Source organism: Camelus ferus, chromosome 14 (assembly GCF_009834535.1).
Source record: "Camelus ferus isolate YT-003-E chromosome 14, BCGSAC_Cfer_1.0, whole genome shotgun sequence".
Taxonomy (NCBI): Eukaryota; Metazoa; Chordata; class Mammalia; order Artiodactyla; family Camelidae; genus Camelus; species Camelus ferus.
Window position 1 is genome coordinate 27,979,959 of NC_045709.1, and position 19,185 is coordinate 27,999,143.

General features: G+C 41.1%; 1 protein-coding gene across 3 annotated transcripts in view; it reads right to left on the reverse strand.

Annotated features, from left to right (window-relative positions):
* Window positions 1-19,185, reverse strand: part of TNFSF13B (TNF superfamily member 13b) — a 71,046-nt gene that overhangs the window by 21,437 nt on the left and 30,424 nt on the right. The window contains exons 3-4 of one of the 3 annotated variants that reach the window (XM_032496675.1): window positions 8,411-8,787; window positions 8,234-8,321 (exon numbers count right to left, since the gene is read on the reverse strand). In XM_032496675.1, the coding sequence (XP_032352566.1) occupies window positions 8,234-8,321; window positions 8,411-8,758 (436 nt within the window). In that variant the 5' untranslated portion in view covers window positions 8,759-8,787. Of the gene's footprint in view, window positions 1-8,233; window positions 8,322-8,410; window positions 10,985-19,185 lie in introns of those variants that run through there. The other 2 variants (XM_032496674.1, XM_006195176.3) reach the window with 2 other exon arrangements.

Genomic DNA, 19,185 nt, shown 5'->3' on the forward strand with positions numbered 1-19,185 from the left:
TGAAAGACTTTTTCTTACCTGCATGATGAAAATGACAGTATCTATTTCACAGTGTTGTGAGCGTCGAGGGAAGTCATCATTCACAAGTGCTTTGTCAAGGCGAAGGCGCTTGCTATTTTCAATTTTTATTTCAGTGTCTTAAAATTTACACTAGTTCTGTTTAATGTCTTCAACTCAATACTTAGCTTGCTGGGAGGAGGGACTGACTATGTCTGGGCTTCAAGTCTCTCATCTAAAATGAAGATGCTAACGGCAACACTGTAGGCTTATTAAGAGAGCAAATGATCTCATGGGTCCGTGGGACCTAGCCAGGCGTTTTCACACGGACCAGATTCGGTAAGTTCATCTCTCTCTCCCCTTTTCTGTATGTTCTGGAAAGCCTACCACACAGCTTTGCAGTAGTGGCTGTTTCCTCTATTTTGAGAAAAATGTGTTTCTTCTCTAACTCCTCAGAAATGGGAATACTTTTTAAAAGAAAACCCCACCACAACAAAAGTATGGCTGCCCAGTGCAGTCCCTGTAAGTAGGACTTGACCTATAAAAAGCATAATTAAACATTAAAACTAGTATCACCCATCCCCATAGAACTATTAATAAGAATGCATCCCTCAACATTATGAATTTATTCTTAAAATACCTACGCATGTCTGCAACTTTTTAAGGTTGAAAATATAAAGAAATATCAAGCTTTCAGGGGGTAGGTAGAAAGACTTACCTGGCCTCCCGATTTAAAACAGAAACATGTCCTGGTCCCCCTCCTCACCCTTCATGCTGCTGATTCTCTCAACTTTGCCCTCATTTTTTTCACTTTTCCAATGTACTTGCCATTTTCTAGTATTATAATAAACTCACTAATTGTGTTTATTGATTATTTTCATGACTTTTCACCTCACTGCAATGTAATTTCCAACGGGCAGGAAACTTTTTTGTCTCTTTTCTTTTCTAATCAACACCCAACAACTGGAACCCTGCTCGGAACCGCGTAGGTTGGGGACGGTTGGAAGGGATGCAGTACCCCCTTCTGGATGCACTGGCTGACTTGCTTCCTGGACCTTCTGTTTCCCAAAACCTTAAACTTGATAAGAACAGGGTTCAGAGATTTGGTTGTCAGGTCACTATTTTCATTTTAAATACTTTTGTGGAAACTGAACAGAAGCCAGCTCTTGCAACACTGAAAAGAAGCCTCTCGTTATTAAAGCAGGGAAAAGAAAAACAGCACTCAGGGAAGATTCTGGTCAAAGATCACCATGACAGCAGCCAGCTGTTTCTGTTCTAGGAAGGAACACGCCCTTGCTGGGTAAGAGGCTGCAGTTAGCCTCGTTTGGCGACAAACTGGATGGTTGAGTTATACACTGCTTGCTTTCAACACCCATTTTACAGCCTCGTAACTAACGGAGGAGCCAGAAATGTCGATGAAGCAAAGACTGGACATTACAGACCCCTCAGACATCCCATCTTTTCTTGCAAAGGAGCTGGACTATGGATTTCAAGAAAGAAGACTCAAGAAGAGTATTGATACTTTTTATGTTTAACAATAAAATTGTTCACCCCAGTGAAATGCATAAGTTTCAATATGAGCTGTTAATTTCTGTGCATTATATTCAAAACACTGATTTAAAAAAATATTAAACACACTGTGGCTTCCTGGATGGTTCCTGAAACATTAAAAGGCATTAGTGTAAAAGCTGATGAAATTCAAAGAAAGTCTGGAGTTCAGTTATTAGTTAAATCCCAGTGTTGGTCTCCTAGTTGGGACAAAGGAACCCTAGTGATGTAAGGTGCTGACATTAGGGGAAATTGGATGAGGGGGGTTATGGTAACTCACTGCACTATCATTGTAACTTTTCTATAATTCTAAAGTAATTCCAGACTAAAACAATTATTTTAAAATGGAGAAAAATAAGCAGCTCATACAGCTCAATGTAAAAAAAACCAAACAACCCAATCCAGAAATGGGCAGAAGACCTAAACAGACATCTCTCCAATGAAGACATCCAGATGGCCAACAGGCACATGAAAAGATGCTCAACATCACTAATCATTTGAGAAATGCAAATCAAAACTACAGTGAGGTTCCACCTCACACCAGTCAGCATGGCCATCATCAAAAGTCTACAAATAAGAAATGCTGGACATTGTGTGGAGAAAAGGTAACCCTTCTACACTGTAGGAATGTAAATTGGTGCAGCCACTATGGAGAACAGTAGGGAGGTTGCTTAAAAAAACTAAAAATAGAGTAACAACCCAGCAGTCCCACTCCTGGGCATATATCTGGAGAAAATTCTAACTCAAAAAGATATATGTACCCCAATATTCATAGCAGCATGTTTTACCATAGTTAAGACATGGAAGCAACCTCAATGTCCATCAACAGATTAATGGGAAAAGAAAACGTGGTGTACACACACACACACACACACACACACACACACACACACAATGGAATACTACTTAGCCATAAAAAGGAGTGAAATAATGTCATTTGCAGCAACATTGATGGACTTAGAAATTATCATACTAAGTGAAGTAAGTCAGACAGAGAAGGACAAATATACGATATCACTTATATGTAGAATCTAAAAAAATGACACAAACTTATTTACAAAACAGAAAGACTCAGACAGAAAACAAACATCGTTAGTTGGGGGAAGAGAGTGGGGGGGCAAACTGGGAGTTTGGGATTGGCAGATACAAACTACTATATACAGAATAGATAAACAACAAGGTCCTACTGTGTAGCACAGGGAACTATGTTCAACGGCTTGTAGTAACCTATAATGAAAAAGAGTATGTATACATATATATATATACAACTGAATCACTATGCTGTACGCTAGAAACTAATACAACATTTAAATCAACCATAATTCAGTTTTTTTAAATGGAGAAAAATAATTTAAAGTAGATTGGTCAGAATCTTACAAGAAATATTTGAAAGATAAAATACGGGCAAGTTTTCCTGCTCTTGTTTTTCTATTTCTTTGAATTGCTCCTGCCTTCACCACTATTTTTACTACTATAATTGAGAGAAGAATAATAAACATTACTAATAAAAAATAATTGTTATCTTTCTATCACCTAAAACATGGATTTCTGATAACTTTTAAATTCTCTACTGCATAACAAGGGAGAAAATAACAAGGTCACCTGATTTTACTAATAAACTGTTTCATTTTGGTAGGAACCCATTTGAAAGAATTCACTTTCTTGGTAACTTTGAAGATGTTTACCTTTAGGTTTTTGAAATTAACAGAATTACAGTTAAGTATGGGTTCAAAACATGGGTCACCATGACTGCGTTTGTGAAGAAACTTTCATGTGTAGTATTTTCAGAGCTGTATCACTTTAGTTCTTTTTTTATAATTGGGTATATCTCCAAATACACTGATGGGCTTAAAAGTGAATTTCTATCATGAGCCATTTGGCAATTTTAATCCTGGATTTCCCCACATTTCTATTTGTAATACCATAATCAGGAATTATCTTCTGAAACACACAAAACTTACTAAGACTTTCATCTGAAACAATACAATTAAGGAAAGCAACCCTGGAGCCCTAGTAGCAAACTCTAGAGCCAAGTAAAAGCACCATTTACCCCAGGGGCCCTGCAAGGGAACAGTCCACATGGGCGGGGGGCTGGTGGCGATGTCTGCCCTCGTCTATGGCTGTTCAGCTTGTGAGTTTCACCAACCTGTGTCCCAAAGACACGTGCCCTTTTCTGTATGTAAATAATACTTCATTAAAATAAAAAACATTAAATTAAATTGGAAATTCATTAAATTATAGGGAAAGAGGTTGCTGAATGCGGTAGCTTCTCTATGACTTGTGCCTCTACCTGAAGTGCCGGGAGGGTCTGAGGAAAAGGGTTTGCAGACCATCCCTGTGACTCTGACCCTGTAATCTGACTCATTCTTTGGTTACTCAGCTGTTTTAAAGGTCAAGTTAAAAAAAATTTCATAAGATGGCCTTTGATCAAAACCTGACAAATGAAAAAATAAGGGAAAATCCCTCCTTTGCCCAAAACAGTGCCAAATCACTCTATCTTACATGATATTGAGCCCCAAGTTGATCAACGCATACTCAGAGAATACCAACAGTGCACCTGCCGTGACGACATACAGAAGGAGAAACAGGACCAGACCACAGCAGTTCCTCTTTAGCTGCACAGACGGGATACACACAAATGAAGAGAAGGCAGCCTCCCTAGGTGGTATGTAACGCGCCCCAAACCCTGACGCGCTGGGCTTGCTGCGCGCTGGGGAGGCCAGGCCTTCCAGTCCCGCGTACTGGGATCTACTTACAAATTTGAAATAGACACAATAAACCCGAGGTGCCTGGTGAAATTCAGGCAGTGTTTATGGAAAAATAAGAATGGGTAACATTCTGCTGTGTTATTTAGCAATATTTAGCTAGGAACCTTTTTGACACAGTTGTAAGATGTGGCCTGCTGACACTGAAGAGTATATGTAGAAAGCAGAGTATTCTAGAAAAAAAATCTAGCATGCTATGATGATTCTGCTAGTATAAATCCACTAAGTATATTGATGTGGCTTAAAAATAAGTGTGAGATCAAATACTGTATCATTTACTGAAAACTCTGTTCATCTTTTAATAGTTTAACAAGCTATTTGTAAACACTGAGACTCCAAAATAGCAAAAAAAAAAAAAAGACCTTTTAAAATTAACTATAAAAGAAGAGTGAAACCTATATAAGGAAAACTTGTCTTACTGTGAAATTTAAAATTCTATATTTAATAGAGATATTAAAAAGTCTTGAACATATAAATTAAAGTGTGAAAATTCATTGTCTTCTTCAGAGTTAAGCTTTGATAAAACTCCAACAAAAACATGTATAAACATATATAGACAATTCATAAATCAGAAGAGAAACCAACACTTTGCAAGTAAAAGGGACAACCTACGGCTTCTGAGTTTTACTTAAAATAAATCACAGCAATTGGAATGGAAACAAACACAGAAGAAAGTTGCAGAGATTCAAACTATATAGCATTTCCTCAATTCCAAAAAAGGACTCTACCAAACAGAAAGCAAACAAAAATCATGGCATCTTAAGACAATTTTCTGGGTATATATTAATTTTGGAGTAGTGCTAAACAGAGTACATTTTTCCTGCATAAAAAGATAGTGTTTAAAACAACATTCACGCCAATTTCATTGACAAAGAATAGCTGATATTATATTACCTGTCACTAAGGTTCTCATCTTCAAATCTTTCATCTCTGATCTACGAATGTTGAGGGTATATGGAGAGAGAGATATAGAGATACAGCACTAAGTACTATGCATACATTTATATACTGTGTATCTGTACCCATATATACCATAAATATATACATATATATGTGCCATATATGTACTACATTAAAGGTCTATAAAAATCTGAGACAAGCGATGATAATGACAACCGTGATTACATCTGGGCTGTGGAAACTGGGTAAATTTTGATTTACTGGTTAGAATTTTCTGCTATTCTCCAAACTTTCTAAAAGTTGCAAATTATTTGGGGAAAATTTTTTGTTATTATACAATTTTTGGATGCCATGGAAACACAAATAGGAAAAAAATACATGCAAGAAAATTTTTAAATATTAATAGAGGATATTTTGGAGAAGTGGGACTCAGGTAGTTATTGGTTTCTTACTCAACTCTTTTCTCCTTAAATCTGATGTAATGAGTCTACATGCTCTTTGGAATGGTAAAGTTAGGGTTCATTTTTAAAGAGGCAAGGGAACTCTCACAGAGAAGGTTGAAGGAGACTGAGGTATCACCCTACTGGATATGGAAGCTCATTATATTACAAAATTACTTTACATATTTTATTTAATACAGATAAATAGGGTAATAAATCAATGAAAAATAGTCTCAAGATAGATTCAACTATATGTAAGGAACTTAATATAACGCAGTTAGCTTTCCAACATAAATGAGTTAGTAAGAATCATCTAATTGATTTGGCTGAGATATCCTGCAGCAGTTTGGGAAGAAGAAAGGAAAGAAAGGGAAAGTTTAGGCTAGTCTAACATGACCTACCGAAATAAACCCCAGAAGTAACGCGTTAAATACCAAACTACAAACTAAACTATAAAAAGTCAGAATAGCAGAGAAAAGAACAGACTATTTAAGAGATTATTAACAAACACATTTTAGCTTTGATGTGTTAGAGAAAATCAAAAGAAAAAGTGTATCAAGTTAAAATATACCGATGAAAAACTCTGTACATGTTTTTTAAAAAACAGCAAAATACTGTGATAATATTTACATCAAAATTTTGATAAACAAAATGTCTAATGTGGAGTTTACTGAAAATGATTTTAAAAATAGGACAAATGAGGGAAGTTGTAAATAAAAATTAGCAGAAGATAAAATTGGAAGTTATCAAAATACATGGAAAGTAGTTCATTCTTAATTTGTAAGACAGCAACAAATTAAATCACAGGCTTTACAACTACCAAACTAGCCAAAATAAATCTTTAAAGATAAAATGCTGTAAGGATGTGGAGAACTTTTACGCTGCATTTCTGACTGCAAACATTTATAATTCCTTCTGAAAGCAGGATGGCAGCAGGTAGCAAGGGCAAGAAAGCTGCTCATCCTCTGGCTCAGACATTCCATCTACGGAATTTATGTTGAATACATGTATACAATTCCTCAGAAAGAATGAGATCTGCACAAAAATTGGGCATGTTTGATAACAGCCCCAAAAAAAGCCAAAATTGGAAATGATCATGATAAATGACTGTGTGATAAATTAATACAGATGTGTGAGAATTACTTAGAAATAAAGAAAATGCATATTGTGCAAGAAGTGAACACAAATATATACCACAGTATATATGCTGGATTTTTTCAATTATGTAGAAAATATAGATGATAAAATGCACAGTATGAAAATAATTGATATCTTAAAGAATAGTGAAAATATGAGTGTTTCCTAGTTTTACAATGTTTCAACCGAACTGTCTCTGATACTTGGCACAAAGATATGATAACCAGACACAAAATTTATGGTTTACAAAACAAAGAATTTTTTTTCACGAATAAGGCACTTAGTCAAAAACAAGCTTACTGAAGGAGCACCGTGTATGTGTGTGAGAGAGAGAGAGCGCACCCAGTCTGCCTGTCTCTCATGAACTTCTCTTCAGAAGTACAAACACATGTAAGTAAGTACACGTGATCACGGCCCCACGGTCACCGAGAAGGTGAGAGGACACAGGAGACGTGACGCTCCCTGTTCCAGTATAAGCCTGCCTGGCACCTTCTAAGGCCGCAGAAATGTTCCTTCAATACAAAAGGGAACAGCTCCAAGGACGTGTTAAATTGCAATACTGGCAAATGCAATGCAAATGTTCTCTTTCATCCCTGGAGTGAAGGCACTGGAGCTGAACGTTCTGGGAGATCCCACCAAATCTGAGGTTTCAGAGATCTGCACAGCTCTGTGGAACAAGTGAGCACGAAGAAAGGCAGATAAGGCAGAAATCACTAAAGAACTATTACAAGAAGATTATAAATGTGTGGACCTCCTGCAAAAGCGTACCTTGGAGAAAAGCTTTAAAATCAGTGTGTGTATGTGAAATACATTAAAAAAAATTAAAAAGATACAAAATAAAGCACAAACATGCACCTGCTCCCACAGTGACCTCCACGTGGTTTCACAGCCGTTACGCCCATGCAGGAGACCTTGTCTTTGGCTGCCCTCCCCTGACCAGGTTCACGAAATCTCACTCTGCACTAGGACTGGTGCTTCTTTCCTGGGGTGACGGAGGATGTTCCTGACACAGGACTGAGCTATCTGTTTGAGGGGGAGTGTGAGCCCCTTTCCCCACCTCTACTGCTTAAACTGCCGCACACAAAACAATACCTCTATCCACAAAATCTGCTCATGGGAGGCCAAACATGCTGTCAGCCTATCACACCGGCCAAAGCTCAGCTTTGGAACCGGGCAGACAGAAGACCATTCACGAGGAGAGCGCGCCGGGCGATGCAGTCAGTGTAGGACGCCGAGGAACACAGACAGCAGGAAATGGTCCGCTGTCACTCAGGCTAAAAGCCCCAGTCTGCACAGTTCCAGCAGGGAAACGGAGCCCCCCTGGCTGGGACGGTAAGTCTCGGTTTCCAGGTTCTGTTCAGCTCCCCTCTCCCTAACCCGATGCTCTCGTCCACACCTATGAACAGGGATCCCTGACTCCTGAAGGCTTCTGTGCCCCAAATGTACCTGTTTCTTCTGCATCCTGGGCAGCACGTTTATCCCTGCCGCTCCGACTGGAGTTGTTCTCTCCCGGAGCTGGTGGGGCCAGGATCGCCTGTGAAGAGATAAGCCCCAGGTTACTGGCAGGACGTCGGCTGGGGGGACCCCAGTGCCCAGCCGGGGCTGTGGCTGCTGCAGACTCACTTTCAGGGCAGAGGTGGTGAGGGGGGCCTCCCGCGGGGTGGCCCCGGGGACCGCAGCTCCTGCCTGGAGTGGGGCTGGCAGCTCCCCCCACCGCTGGTCCCGCAGTTCAGCCCGGAGGCGCCCCAGCTCCTCCTGCAGGGAGACCACCCAGCAGAAAGACAGCACCGTGAGGCAGCAGGACAGCAGGGCCAGCAGCAGGGTCATGGCCAGCAGCTTCCCATCTCTGGAGAAGCAGCCAGAGGGGCTTTCCTTCTGGGGGAGGATGGAGACTGTCTCCTCCAGTTTCATTTCTTCTCTTCTCTTAAGGCAAGGAGGAAGGCGTGCTGGCTCCCCTCTGGACTCATCCATTTCCCTCCTTGAACTTTGCAGGTTCGGACCTTCAGCATAAGTGACCACAGAGAATGGATCATTTCCTGTTATCTGCGTTTGCTGGTGCCCTACACTGACTACACGGCCCGGCCGCCTGGCGCTCGCCCTCAGGAGAGTTCTCCTGAGTTCTCCTCTCCCTGCCGGGCTGCATCTCTGTCCCTACTGCAAGGATAGGTCTTCCTGGCATTCGCCCTTCTATCTGATTGCTCAATCGGCCTTCCTCATTTCACTTTCAGTTTTTGTAAGAATTTCAATGGCATCTCAAAACACTCATGCACAAACGGGCCCCTTCAATCTACTGGTTGGAAGGAACTGGGGGGTCTGGCCCAGCGCACTTCAGAGAACTTTGCAGATATGGAGGTGTTTGTTTAAGGGGCTCCCCCTCAGGGACTGGGAGGGAACTGGGTCCGCTTTGGGGCCATGTGGCTTTGCAGAGAAGTAAGGAAGGGACATTAAAGTTCCTGCTGGCGTAATAAAAATAATTAATGTGAAGGTCAGATAAGCTAAGTCCTTTAGCAGTGAACTGTGCTCAGCTGGAGAGATTTATGAACAGTCTGGAAGGAGGAAATAAAATGAAGTGTCGTCAAAGGAGGCACAGAAGTCCGCTGGGACTATTTGCCTCATTTTCCTCTTCACAGTGTGATAAAAAGAAGGCGACTAAATGTTGGAGACCTACTTGGATTAGATGGTCTGCTCGTGGGAGCCTCTGCATGAGGGCTGATGCATTTCGAAGGGCAATCTGCTCCATCTCCTTCCTTCTGGGACCCCTACAGGGGAGTCAGCCACCCAGGATGCCCAGTCCTGAGGAGTGGTCCCACCTCTGCTGTCCCCACTTCTGGGGCTCGGGCTGACTCTGTCTGGGGGCAATCGACCTTATCTCAGCTCCCGATGCCCGAGTCCTGCCACTAACTGCTCTTCCCTGAAGCAGCTTATCTGCGAGTCACGTGAGGTTGACCCCGCCCCAGTCTAACGTGTATCCGGCACTGCCTGACTTGAGCCGGAGGGACTTGTGTCAAGTCTCCACTGTTGGACGCGGTGTGGTTGTGAGGACACCCATCCCGCCTCGCCCGATGGCTGGCTCCTGGCCGGTGCCGGGGTTCCGGCCGCCCTGCCCCCAGCACGCACGCATCACTAAGGCAGCTGCAGGCCAGCAAAGGGTCCTGAGCACCCACCAGGCCGGCCAGCACCACTGCCCTGTGTGCTAAGACGGCCCTATCCCACCCACACTGCTCTGCTGCCCTCAGAGAGGAAGCTGCAGAAATAACCTGAGTGAGGGCACGGCCCCAGAGCCCGGTGCAAGTCCCGGCCCCCTCAGTCACCTTCCTGGGGCAAACCCGCAGCCTCTCTGTGCCTCAGCATCCTCATCGGTTAGATGGGCGTTCACCGTCCCCGAGAACCGAGGTGAGGCTCACAGAAATGCAGGACAAGCTTCAGATGCTTGCATCTGTCATTCATTTCCATTTCCATTCATTCCACTCATTCACTACGTGAAATACATTTCATTCATTCATTTATTCAGTACGTGAACTATTTTTCATTGTGACAAACAGTACTGCCATAGACATCTCTGTCCCTGTCCCCCTGTGACAGCTGCAGGGTTCCCAGGCACACACCTGCTGGAGAACAGGCGCATGGTCACCTTGATCAGGTGCCTCCGAGCTACCTCCGAGGGGTGCCTGATCTCCTATCTCACTAAGTATGATGTCACCAGACATTCCTTTTTACCTACTGGGATGGTTATTTATTTTTTCCTTCGTATGTGTAAGTTCTAAGACCATTTTAGACTTTCAAAATCTTCTTTTAAAGTAAAAAACTGTTTGAATGATTACGTGGGTCCCCTGCCTGTTCTGTAATCTCTCGGGTGGAATTTTTCTTCTATAAGTGGGTGTGCAAACTCCTGTGTGTGGTACAAGCCTTTTGTCAGAGTCCTTGTTTCCAGACCCCTTCAGGATGACACATACTAGACAATATTTCAATTTTTAAAAAAGGATTAGTTTGGGGAAGACTTTCCAACTGAAAGTAAGTGAAACTTGCTCTGATGATACGTGTGTGTATACATCCACAGAGAAATAAAGGAATTCAAGATGGTGCTAGAAACCAGCTCATTTCTTCTTTCACCCTGGACATCTGCAGCCACCGCTTCTTTCTGTGAACAGACCTTCTTCCACTTCTTTGTTTCTTAATTGAAGTAGACTTCATTTCCGATGTTGCGTTGGTTTCTGGTGTACAGCACAGTGATTCACTTATACGTGTACATACACACATATACTTTTTCAGATTCTTTTCCATTATAGGTTACTACAGGATACTGAATGTGGTTCCCTGTGCTGTACAGTAGGACCCTGTTTATCTGTTTTATATAGAGTAGTGTGTATCTGCTAATCACCAACTCCTAATTTATCCTTTCCCCCTTTTCCCCTTTGGTGACCGTAAGTTTGTTTTCTGTGTCTAAGAGTCTCTCCTCTCCGTGTTCTGCTGTAAAAGTTCTACAGAGAAAGGAAACAGTTTGCTTTTGGGAATTACTTCTGCCTTCATTGCTCTACTGGGAGAGCACTGAGCAGTCTGCCTGCCTGCAGCCACTTAGAAACAAGGAGCCAGTCTTGCATCAAGCAGGGGGCACCCCAAGCAGAGAGGGCTGGCGCTTCATCCACAAGAGGCCACAGGCCTTGCCGCCACCCCTGGCCACCGCCACAGGCTTGTCTCCGCCGCCCCTGCACAGTTCAGCACCTCTGAAGACAGGGAGAAAACCAAGCGGCATTTATGTGCCCTTGAATTTCTTTTAGAGGAACAAAAGGAAGTTATTCCTCCATAAATCAAAGATCCGTTTCCTGCAGAGGAAGTGGGTTGACGATAGATGTAACTGAAATTCTGTTCCACAAATGGCAGGTCCATGTGCATCGCCTAGCTGGCCACACTCCCATGTCCTCAGGGCTGTGTGTGAGCCAGGTTCTCCATCTGGATTCAGCAACTTTTCGTCCTCTTCCTTGTCTCCACTGGCGCACTGAACATTCTGCAGCAGAGCTAAAACAGCCTTAATACACAAAGTGAGCGCCGTGGTCGTCGTCCCGCCCACTCCGGAGAGGGCAGCTGGGAGCCTGTGGGGGTGCATCTAAAAGGAGTTTCTTTCAGTGATGAGTTCATCTGATGGACTGAGGCACAGCATAAAGCAAACATCTGCTCTTTGACCACTGGTTTCTTATACCGACAAGCTCCAAAATAGTCAGAAAGCTTAACTTCTGGCTTAACAATCCTATGAAGAATTGGCTGGTTTGGGAAATCTCTCCTATATTCATTTCTCTGACAAAAAAAAAAGTGTCTTTCTTGAGGATTGGACTGCGCCAGCATGGAGACGACAGCTCTTCCAGCTTTGCAGATCTGCCTCAAAACAGAGCTAGGTAAAACTGGTGTCCGAAAGTGCTCAGAAATGGACAATAGTTTGATGCAAATAATCATTACCTTTCAGAAAAAAATCATGTCGTTTTCTGGTAGAAATATATACATGCAGTCAGTTGCTATTACAGTTACAGTGAAACTTGATTTGGAAGTTTGATTTTGAAGGCCTAAGTGCCAGTCATTCTGTAATTTAACCGTGAAGTAATGGTATGTTTTTTAAAACAGGCAACTCCGGTCATTTCTTATACAACAAACACTGTCATTGCCTGGCAATGCTGATTTCTATTTCTTAGTTATTTCCAAAGAGAAGTGTGTATGCGCTTGCTGGAGCTTACTTTTTGTCACTTTTGGGGAAAAAATCCAGTTTTGTAAGAACTCAGACTCATTCGTGAATGAGTCATCAGTTTGTAGTGTAACTCGTTTCAGATTGAATGCTCTTGAACAAGTGTTCATTAAGTGTGTTTTTAAGAAATTTGTTTACTTCAATACTATTTTCAGCTAGAGTGCAATTCAGTTTGTTATTCTTTCCTTTTATAATACTTACAAGAATATTTTCAACAGTTTTAAGATGAATATGTGTCCATCAATGTGATCGTCTATTTTATATACACCAGTCAATTTTTCTGTTACATGCCTGGCACCCAGAACACACACTGACACAAAGGGAACATTCAAACAATACCTGGTCAGATTCAACCACCCCCAAAATACTGGAGAAATGATGACTTCTATCCATGCAGAATTATCATTTATGCAATTTTCTCTGTCTTCAAACACTTAATAAAGCAGAGCTTGTAAACCTTTTTAGTAATTTATTTGAACTTGTGCTTATTAAATGTGAGAAGTAAAACAATGTGGGTCGGGTGTACAGGCTCTGAAGTCAAGACACATCCGTACGCCACATTTGGTTTTACCCTCTTAACAGCCTCTTTCCTGCCCCAAACCTAGACCCTGATTTTGTTCAGACGTCCACCTTGGCGGCCTGCTGACCAGTTGCACACGTACATCCTGCAGTGCGGACCTGGTGACTCCACCCGCATCCACAATGACGGCTGAAAGTAGACGGAGAGAACAGTTTCTAACAATCAGATGTGGGGGAGCTCCTTGGGGGGCTCATGAGAAAGAGCCTGTCATCTTTAAAGGGAAATATAAGAAAAGACACTCTTCCTGCTCTGTCGTGCGTTCAGACAGGACGTCCTAGAATTGCTGGCTGTCCACCCACTGCTGTGCTGTCAGGGCCGACAGGTGCAGGGTAGATCAGGGTCCCGAAGAAGACCGGGGTCTCTGGCTGTGCCCTCGGGCTGCTACGTGAACCCACTCCGTGTTCCCTCTTAGGGGGCTTCTTACGCTGGGTAATATTTTTTCCTTACCCTCCAAGCCAATTTGAGACAAAATTAGATGCTAATGCCCCCAAAGAAATCCTAACTAATTCTGCTGGCATGAGGATATGTTTATTCCTACAACCAAAGAACTTTGTATAGAACCGTTTCAAGTGTTCTTCCAGAATTTTCCCAAATGTCCACATTTTAAAACCTACAATGCAAACAGAGAAGGTTGGCACCCATTGCTAGAAAAACTAGTTTATTCATGAAGAAAGGTCTTCCTACTCTAAAGCTACCTTGTGATAACTCCAGTAATACAGCAGAGTGAGGAAACCTGAGAAAACAGAATCTTTAAAAGTGCTGTTATGTGGTGAGGTGTTGAATGGATCTGTCTTTTCCGTGTGGAACCAGAATATATCGTCACCTCTTTCAGAAAGGAAAATACAAAATCAGAATTGAGGGCTACCGGTTAAGGAAGGAATTACCTCCAATTAAAGGAAAATCAAGGTATTCTAAGAAAAATGCAGCACGAACCCCTCTCTCTCCTCCCTACAGGCTCGGACTCAGCCATCCTTCCTGAGCCAAACTGCAGAGGAACTGGAGGCAGGTGGGTGTTAGCACGACCCTGGGCTCCGACAGCGCCCTAGACAGAAAAAAAAAGGGATCCAAGGCTCTTCCCCTCAGAGCAAGGCTTGACAATATTGAATCTGAGACTGGAGTCTCCGTGGATCTCGGAATAAATGGGAGAGCAGAAGTCTGTAGACCCCAGGTGGGGTTTGCCATCAGCTCCACATCACTGTGCCAGGGGTGCTTGACCTTGAGAGGACATGGAGGAACAAGGTGAGCAGGGTTAGTGCCCCGTCCCCGAGCTGGGAGAATGGAAGCGGACAAAGGGAACAGAAGTCTCCCCCAAATGTGAATGCCTCCTCAGGAGACTGTGCGCTTCCCTGCTGATACAAAGCCGGCCTCTATGGATGGAGACGTTTTGACTTCCTACCAGCTGAGCCCTTGAAGAAAACTGATGAGACGCCTAGGAGAGGCGAGCAGGGCCACAGAGAGGAGAGGACACAGAAGTCCTCCTGCACAGACACCCAACAGAGGTGACAGTGGCAACTAGAATCTTAAAAATTAATAGAAAATCCAATTGCAGGAAACTTTCATAGAAACTAAAAAACATGCCCATAAATTTTCCAATTAAACTGCTTAATGGATGCACTGAGGGAAAGGACGGTCACTCCGGAGCTCTGAGTTACTGGCCTGCCGGCTTAAGTGCAAGGAAAACCTCAAAACACAGAGTAGAGACCTGACCCGTAAAACACAGGAGACATGAAGGGCAGGGGGTGCGGGTGGGGGAAGGGAGAACAGATTAAAAGATTTAAAAACCTGGAGAAGGAAAAAAAAAACCTTCCTTAATCTATGAAAAACACAAACCTACAGTTTGAAAGGGCTCACCCAGTGGAAATTCAGAAAAACAGACCCAAGCAAGACCTGATGAAATTCCTAAACGTAGCAAAAATGTGTGGGACACGTGGAAAATAAACACACTGAAGTTCGTGAGATGGATTTAAGTCTACTTTTACAAGGAAAATGACAGCTTCAACTGCGAATTAGAGAAAAGAATGGGAAAAGGTGAGCGGAGCATACAGTTCCCAAAGTCCTAAAAAATCAAAGACGCAAAAGCAAATGAATCTCAAAGACAAAGAAATATAAAAAGAAGGGAAGAAATTAAGAAAGTAGACAGCAAGCCAGTGCACAATAGAGAGGATAAAGAAATTTTGTTATGAGACGACGAATAAAATGAGTAATTTGGGGGAAGACAAACTGAAGAAAAAAGTACAAATCTGCACCAACAAACGAACGATGGGACATTTCTAGAGCTACTGCCGATGTTCAGGGGTAATAAAAGGGTATTATGAATACAGTTTTGCAGCGGTAATAAGGGGAAATGCGAGTTTACATACATTTCCATTGTGGGCAAGAAAAATGAAACCATAAAGCAGGGATGCTGAGTGCCAGATGAAGGACAGCCACCATCCAGTCCTTCGTAACGCTCTAGGTGCCAGAACGAAAGAGAAACGGAAAACTCCTGCTTCACGGAGCTTAAGTTCTACTGTATAAGATCACCCATGTTGAAAATTTTATTTGAGAGATATATGCAATGGTTTCTTACCTGGTTTTCCATTTCAATTTCAAGCTGTGGCACTTTTTTTTAGTTGTCTACTTGTGCTTTCTCCCTTCACTGCAGGAAAGGATAGCCAAAACTCACTTGTTTAGTTACTGCTGTCCAAGTGATTGGGAGACGGTTTTACTTCCCATCTTTGTAACTGGCTTCATTCTACTTTTCTTGAATTTCCTTTGTTTTTCTCTGTTCTAACTTCTTCAGTTGAATGCTTAAGCATTCACTGACTTTCTTATTTGATCTCAACACACAGACAATTAAATTTCCCATGACCACTGCTTAATGAAATTCAATCCTATTTGATATGCAATGTTTTTATCATCAGCACTTTAAAGAAAACCTGACACTTTGGTTTGGATTTTTAGTTCAACTAGAAAGTCATTTTGAGAGATAGTTGTTAATTTGTTTTAGTTTTCAAGCATTCTTCCCATTTTCTTACTAATTTCTACTTACTGCGTTATACTTTTTTTTTTTTTTTACTATTTCTGTTTATAAAGTTTAGTTAGAGTTTCTGTGGATTAATATTGTCATTTGGGTGAATATTCAATACACAGGTACTTGAAAATAAGATACATCCTAATTAGTTTTATTATTTAAGCCTGCATATCCTTGTTTTTGAATACGGTCTGTCACAGACCAGCAGAGATCAACTAAAGTCTCCTACAACTAGTGTTTTGTCTGCGTAGTCCCCATTATTTCTCCTACAAACTTTATGATTATTGATGCTGTATTATTGATCACTATATTATTTAGTACAAGGATATTCAAAAAGAGGAAAAGATACTCATATCTATGAAAAAGATTTTTTTCCCCAAAAGTACAAGAAGGCTTAAAAATTTAATCAGCATTAACAAGTCAAAACAGTAGTTTTTTTACTGCTGTGACGGATGGTTTGCAAAGACTGTGAGAACAACCATCTGCAGGAAGCCCGCTTGCAGGGGACTTGGCAGCTCGTCCTCTCAGAGGCTCCCAGTGTTCTCACCCCTGGACCTGAGCTGGCCTTGTGCACAGCTTTGATCAGCAGGACACAGCTGATGTAACCGAGTTCCGGTTTCCACTCTCTGGGACTGCTTCCCTGAGACCACCATGTAAGAACGTCAGTGGGGGATGAGGAGGCACACGGAGAAGCACCAAACTGTCCCAGCCACGAGCCAGCATCTGCTGCCAAATGTGAGTGTGAAGCCGTCTTGAACATTCCAGCCCAGTGTGGCCGCCAGGAACGTGCAGCCACAAGAGAGAACTGAGGTGGGACCCGCAGAAGAACCCCCCAGAAAACCTACAGAATCACAAAGGCAATAAATCATCACTTTTAAAAGCCACACTTTTAAAAGCCACCCTAACAAACATTAGGGTGGTTTGTTACTTAGCAACAGGTAACTGAAATATCGCATTCACTGATTATAATTAATCAAAATAGAAATCATTACAAAAAGCCAAAGAGTTCACTGAACTTGGAGTAGAATTAATGCTAAACTATTTTTCATCGTAGCAATTCTCATCCTCTAATAAAATACACTAGTTTCTAAAAAGTCCATCCAACTCCATCTCTGTAAGATGTATTTCCAATAAAACTTTACTTTTGTGTTTAATACTTATTCATAAATATTTGAAATATATTTGTTTTGATTCATTGGAATAATAAAACAGTTTTATCATAACAGAAAAAAAAAGCCAGAGTTGTTTACTTGAAAATGTAAAAATACATTCACAAACTTTAAAGCAAAGAGGTATGCAACACTGAAGTTAGGAACTACCCAGAAAGCGATGAGAAGGAAAGCAATTTATATCCTAAAGCAGCAAAGGCAACATTTATTAATAAAATTATAGCACTGAAAACAAAGATGTAGTCAAAACACGATATTCAAAGAAATCAAATGCGCATCTGAAGAAATTAGAGAAGGAATAAAATAAGGCAAAATAAACCAGGAAATGAAAGTCAGTAAAGATAACAAGCATTGATGATGAAATTGTTAATTACATTTTACCAGTTCGAACATGAGTAGAGGGTCCCCTTTCAAAAATGTGAAATAATGAAACATACACATTTCAACTCAACAGTGTTACTGCTGAGAATCTGTCCATGGGAGAAGAAAACAGCAGAAAAATACACATGTATATAAGATTTCAAGCAAAGTTAAGTTCCATTATGTTTAGCCCTCTATTGGAAACCTGTGACATTTCTTCTTGTGTTCCCCTGCTGCTCAAAATACAAAGCTAAAGACTCTTAATCTCACATTGTTTTATTACCAAGTCTGACTGCCCAACAAAAATACTATCTAACTTTACAGGAAAATTTAAAAAAGCTGACAATCATGGAGAGTCATAAAACATGTCTAATATGTTAGAATTTATAAATTTTATTTATTGTTAATTATGTCTGAATTTACTGCATTTGAAATGAATTTGCTGATTTTTGTCTATTTCTTTTAAATACAAGCCTTTGTTCTACCACTATTACAAGAAAAAAGAGGGTGATTTCCAGAATTTTAACCAAAAGCGTAATCTGTTATCTGACAGCTACAGCTGTTTACATATTTTAAACTGAATAATGAGCTTCCAAAAGTTTCAAAAACTAAACACGATCAGACCTATGTTGGTATTTCCACACTCAAGAGAAGCAATCTAGCTGCAGTCCAAAATTCATGTGAAATTTTCACTATCGCTTATCAACCAGCAAGGCTAGTAATAATTAACCAAGGATAACAAGTCAAATAAAATAAAGTATAAACTGAACTCTGCTGGTGACTATTAAAATCCTTCACCATTTCAGAAGACTAATCTTAAATCATTAACTGTAGACTTTTTTGACTTTAATTGAGGTGAAATTGGCATATAACATTGTATTAGTTTCAGGTGTACAGCATGACTCACTCTTTGTGTACACTACAAGGTGATCACCACAGTAAGTCCAGTTACCATCTGTTACTGTACAATTGGTTCCCTTCACCCATTGCACTCACCCCTGAAGCCCCTTCCCCTCTGATAACTACCCATCTATTCTCTGTATTTATGAGTTTATTTGTTTGTCTGCCTGTTTTTTATATTCCACATGTAAGTGAAATCATACAGTATTTGTCTTTCCCTGTCTGACTTACTTCACTTAGCATCATACCCCCAAAGTCCACCCATGTTGTCACAGATGTCAAGATTTCCTCCTTTTTCATGGCTGGGCAGTATTCTATTGTAGATACACCACTTTTTTGACTTCTAGAAAAACTGCATTAAAATATACATAATATAAAATTTACCACCTTACCCTTTATATTATATATTATGTATTATAATTATAAATTATATATGTAATCAAGAATTAAGAATTTAGGCTAGTTTATTTAAATGTACAGTTGTCTACTTATGGGACATATATACAAACATTTCAACTATTTTGTCCTATTTCCCATTATTTCAGCATTCTTCCATACCAGCAGCTTGTCTTAGGCTTACATTATACTGGACTTCTGGTAATTTAATTTGCTACACTTCAGTATGGTAAATGTGATATATGTGAATTA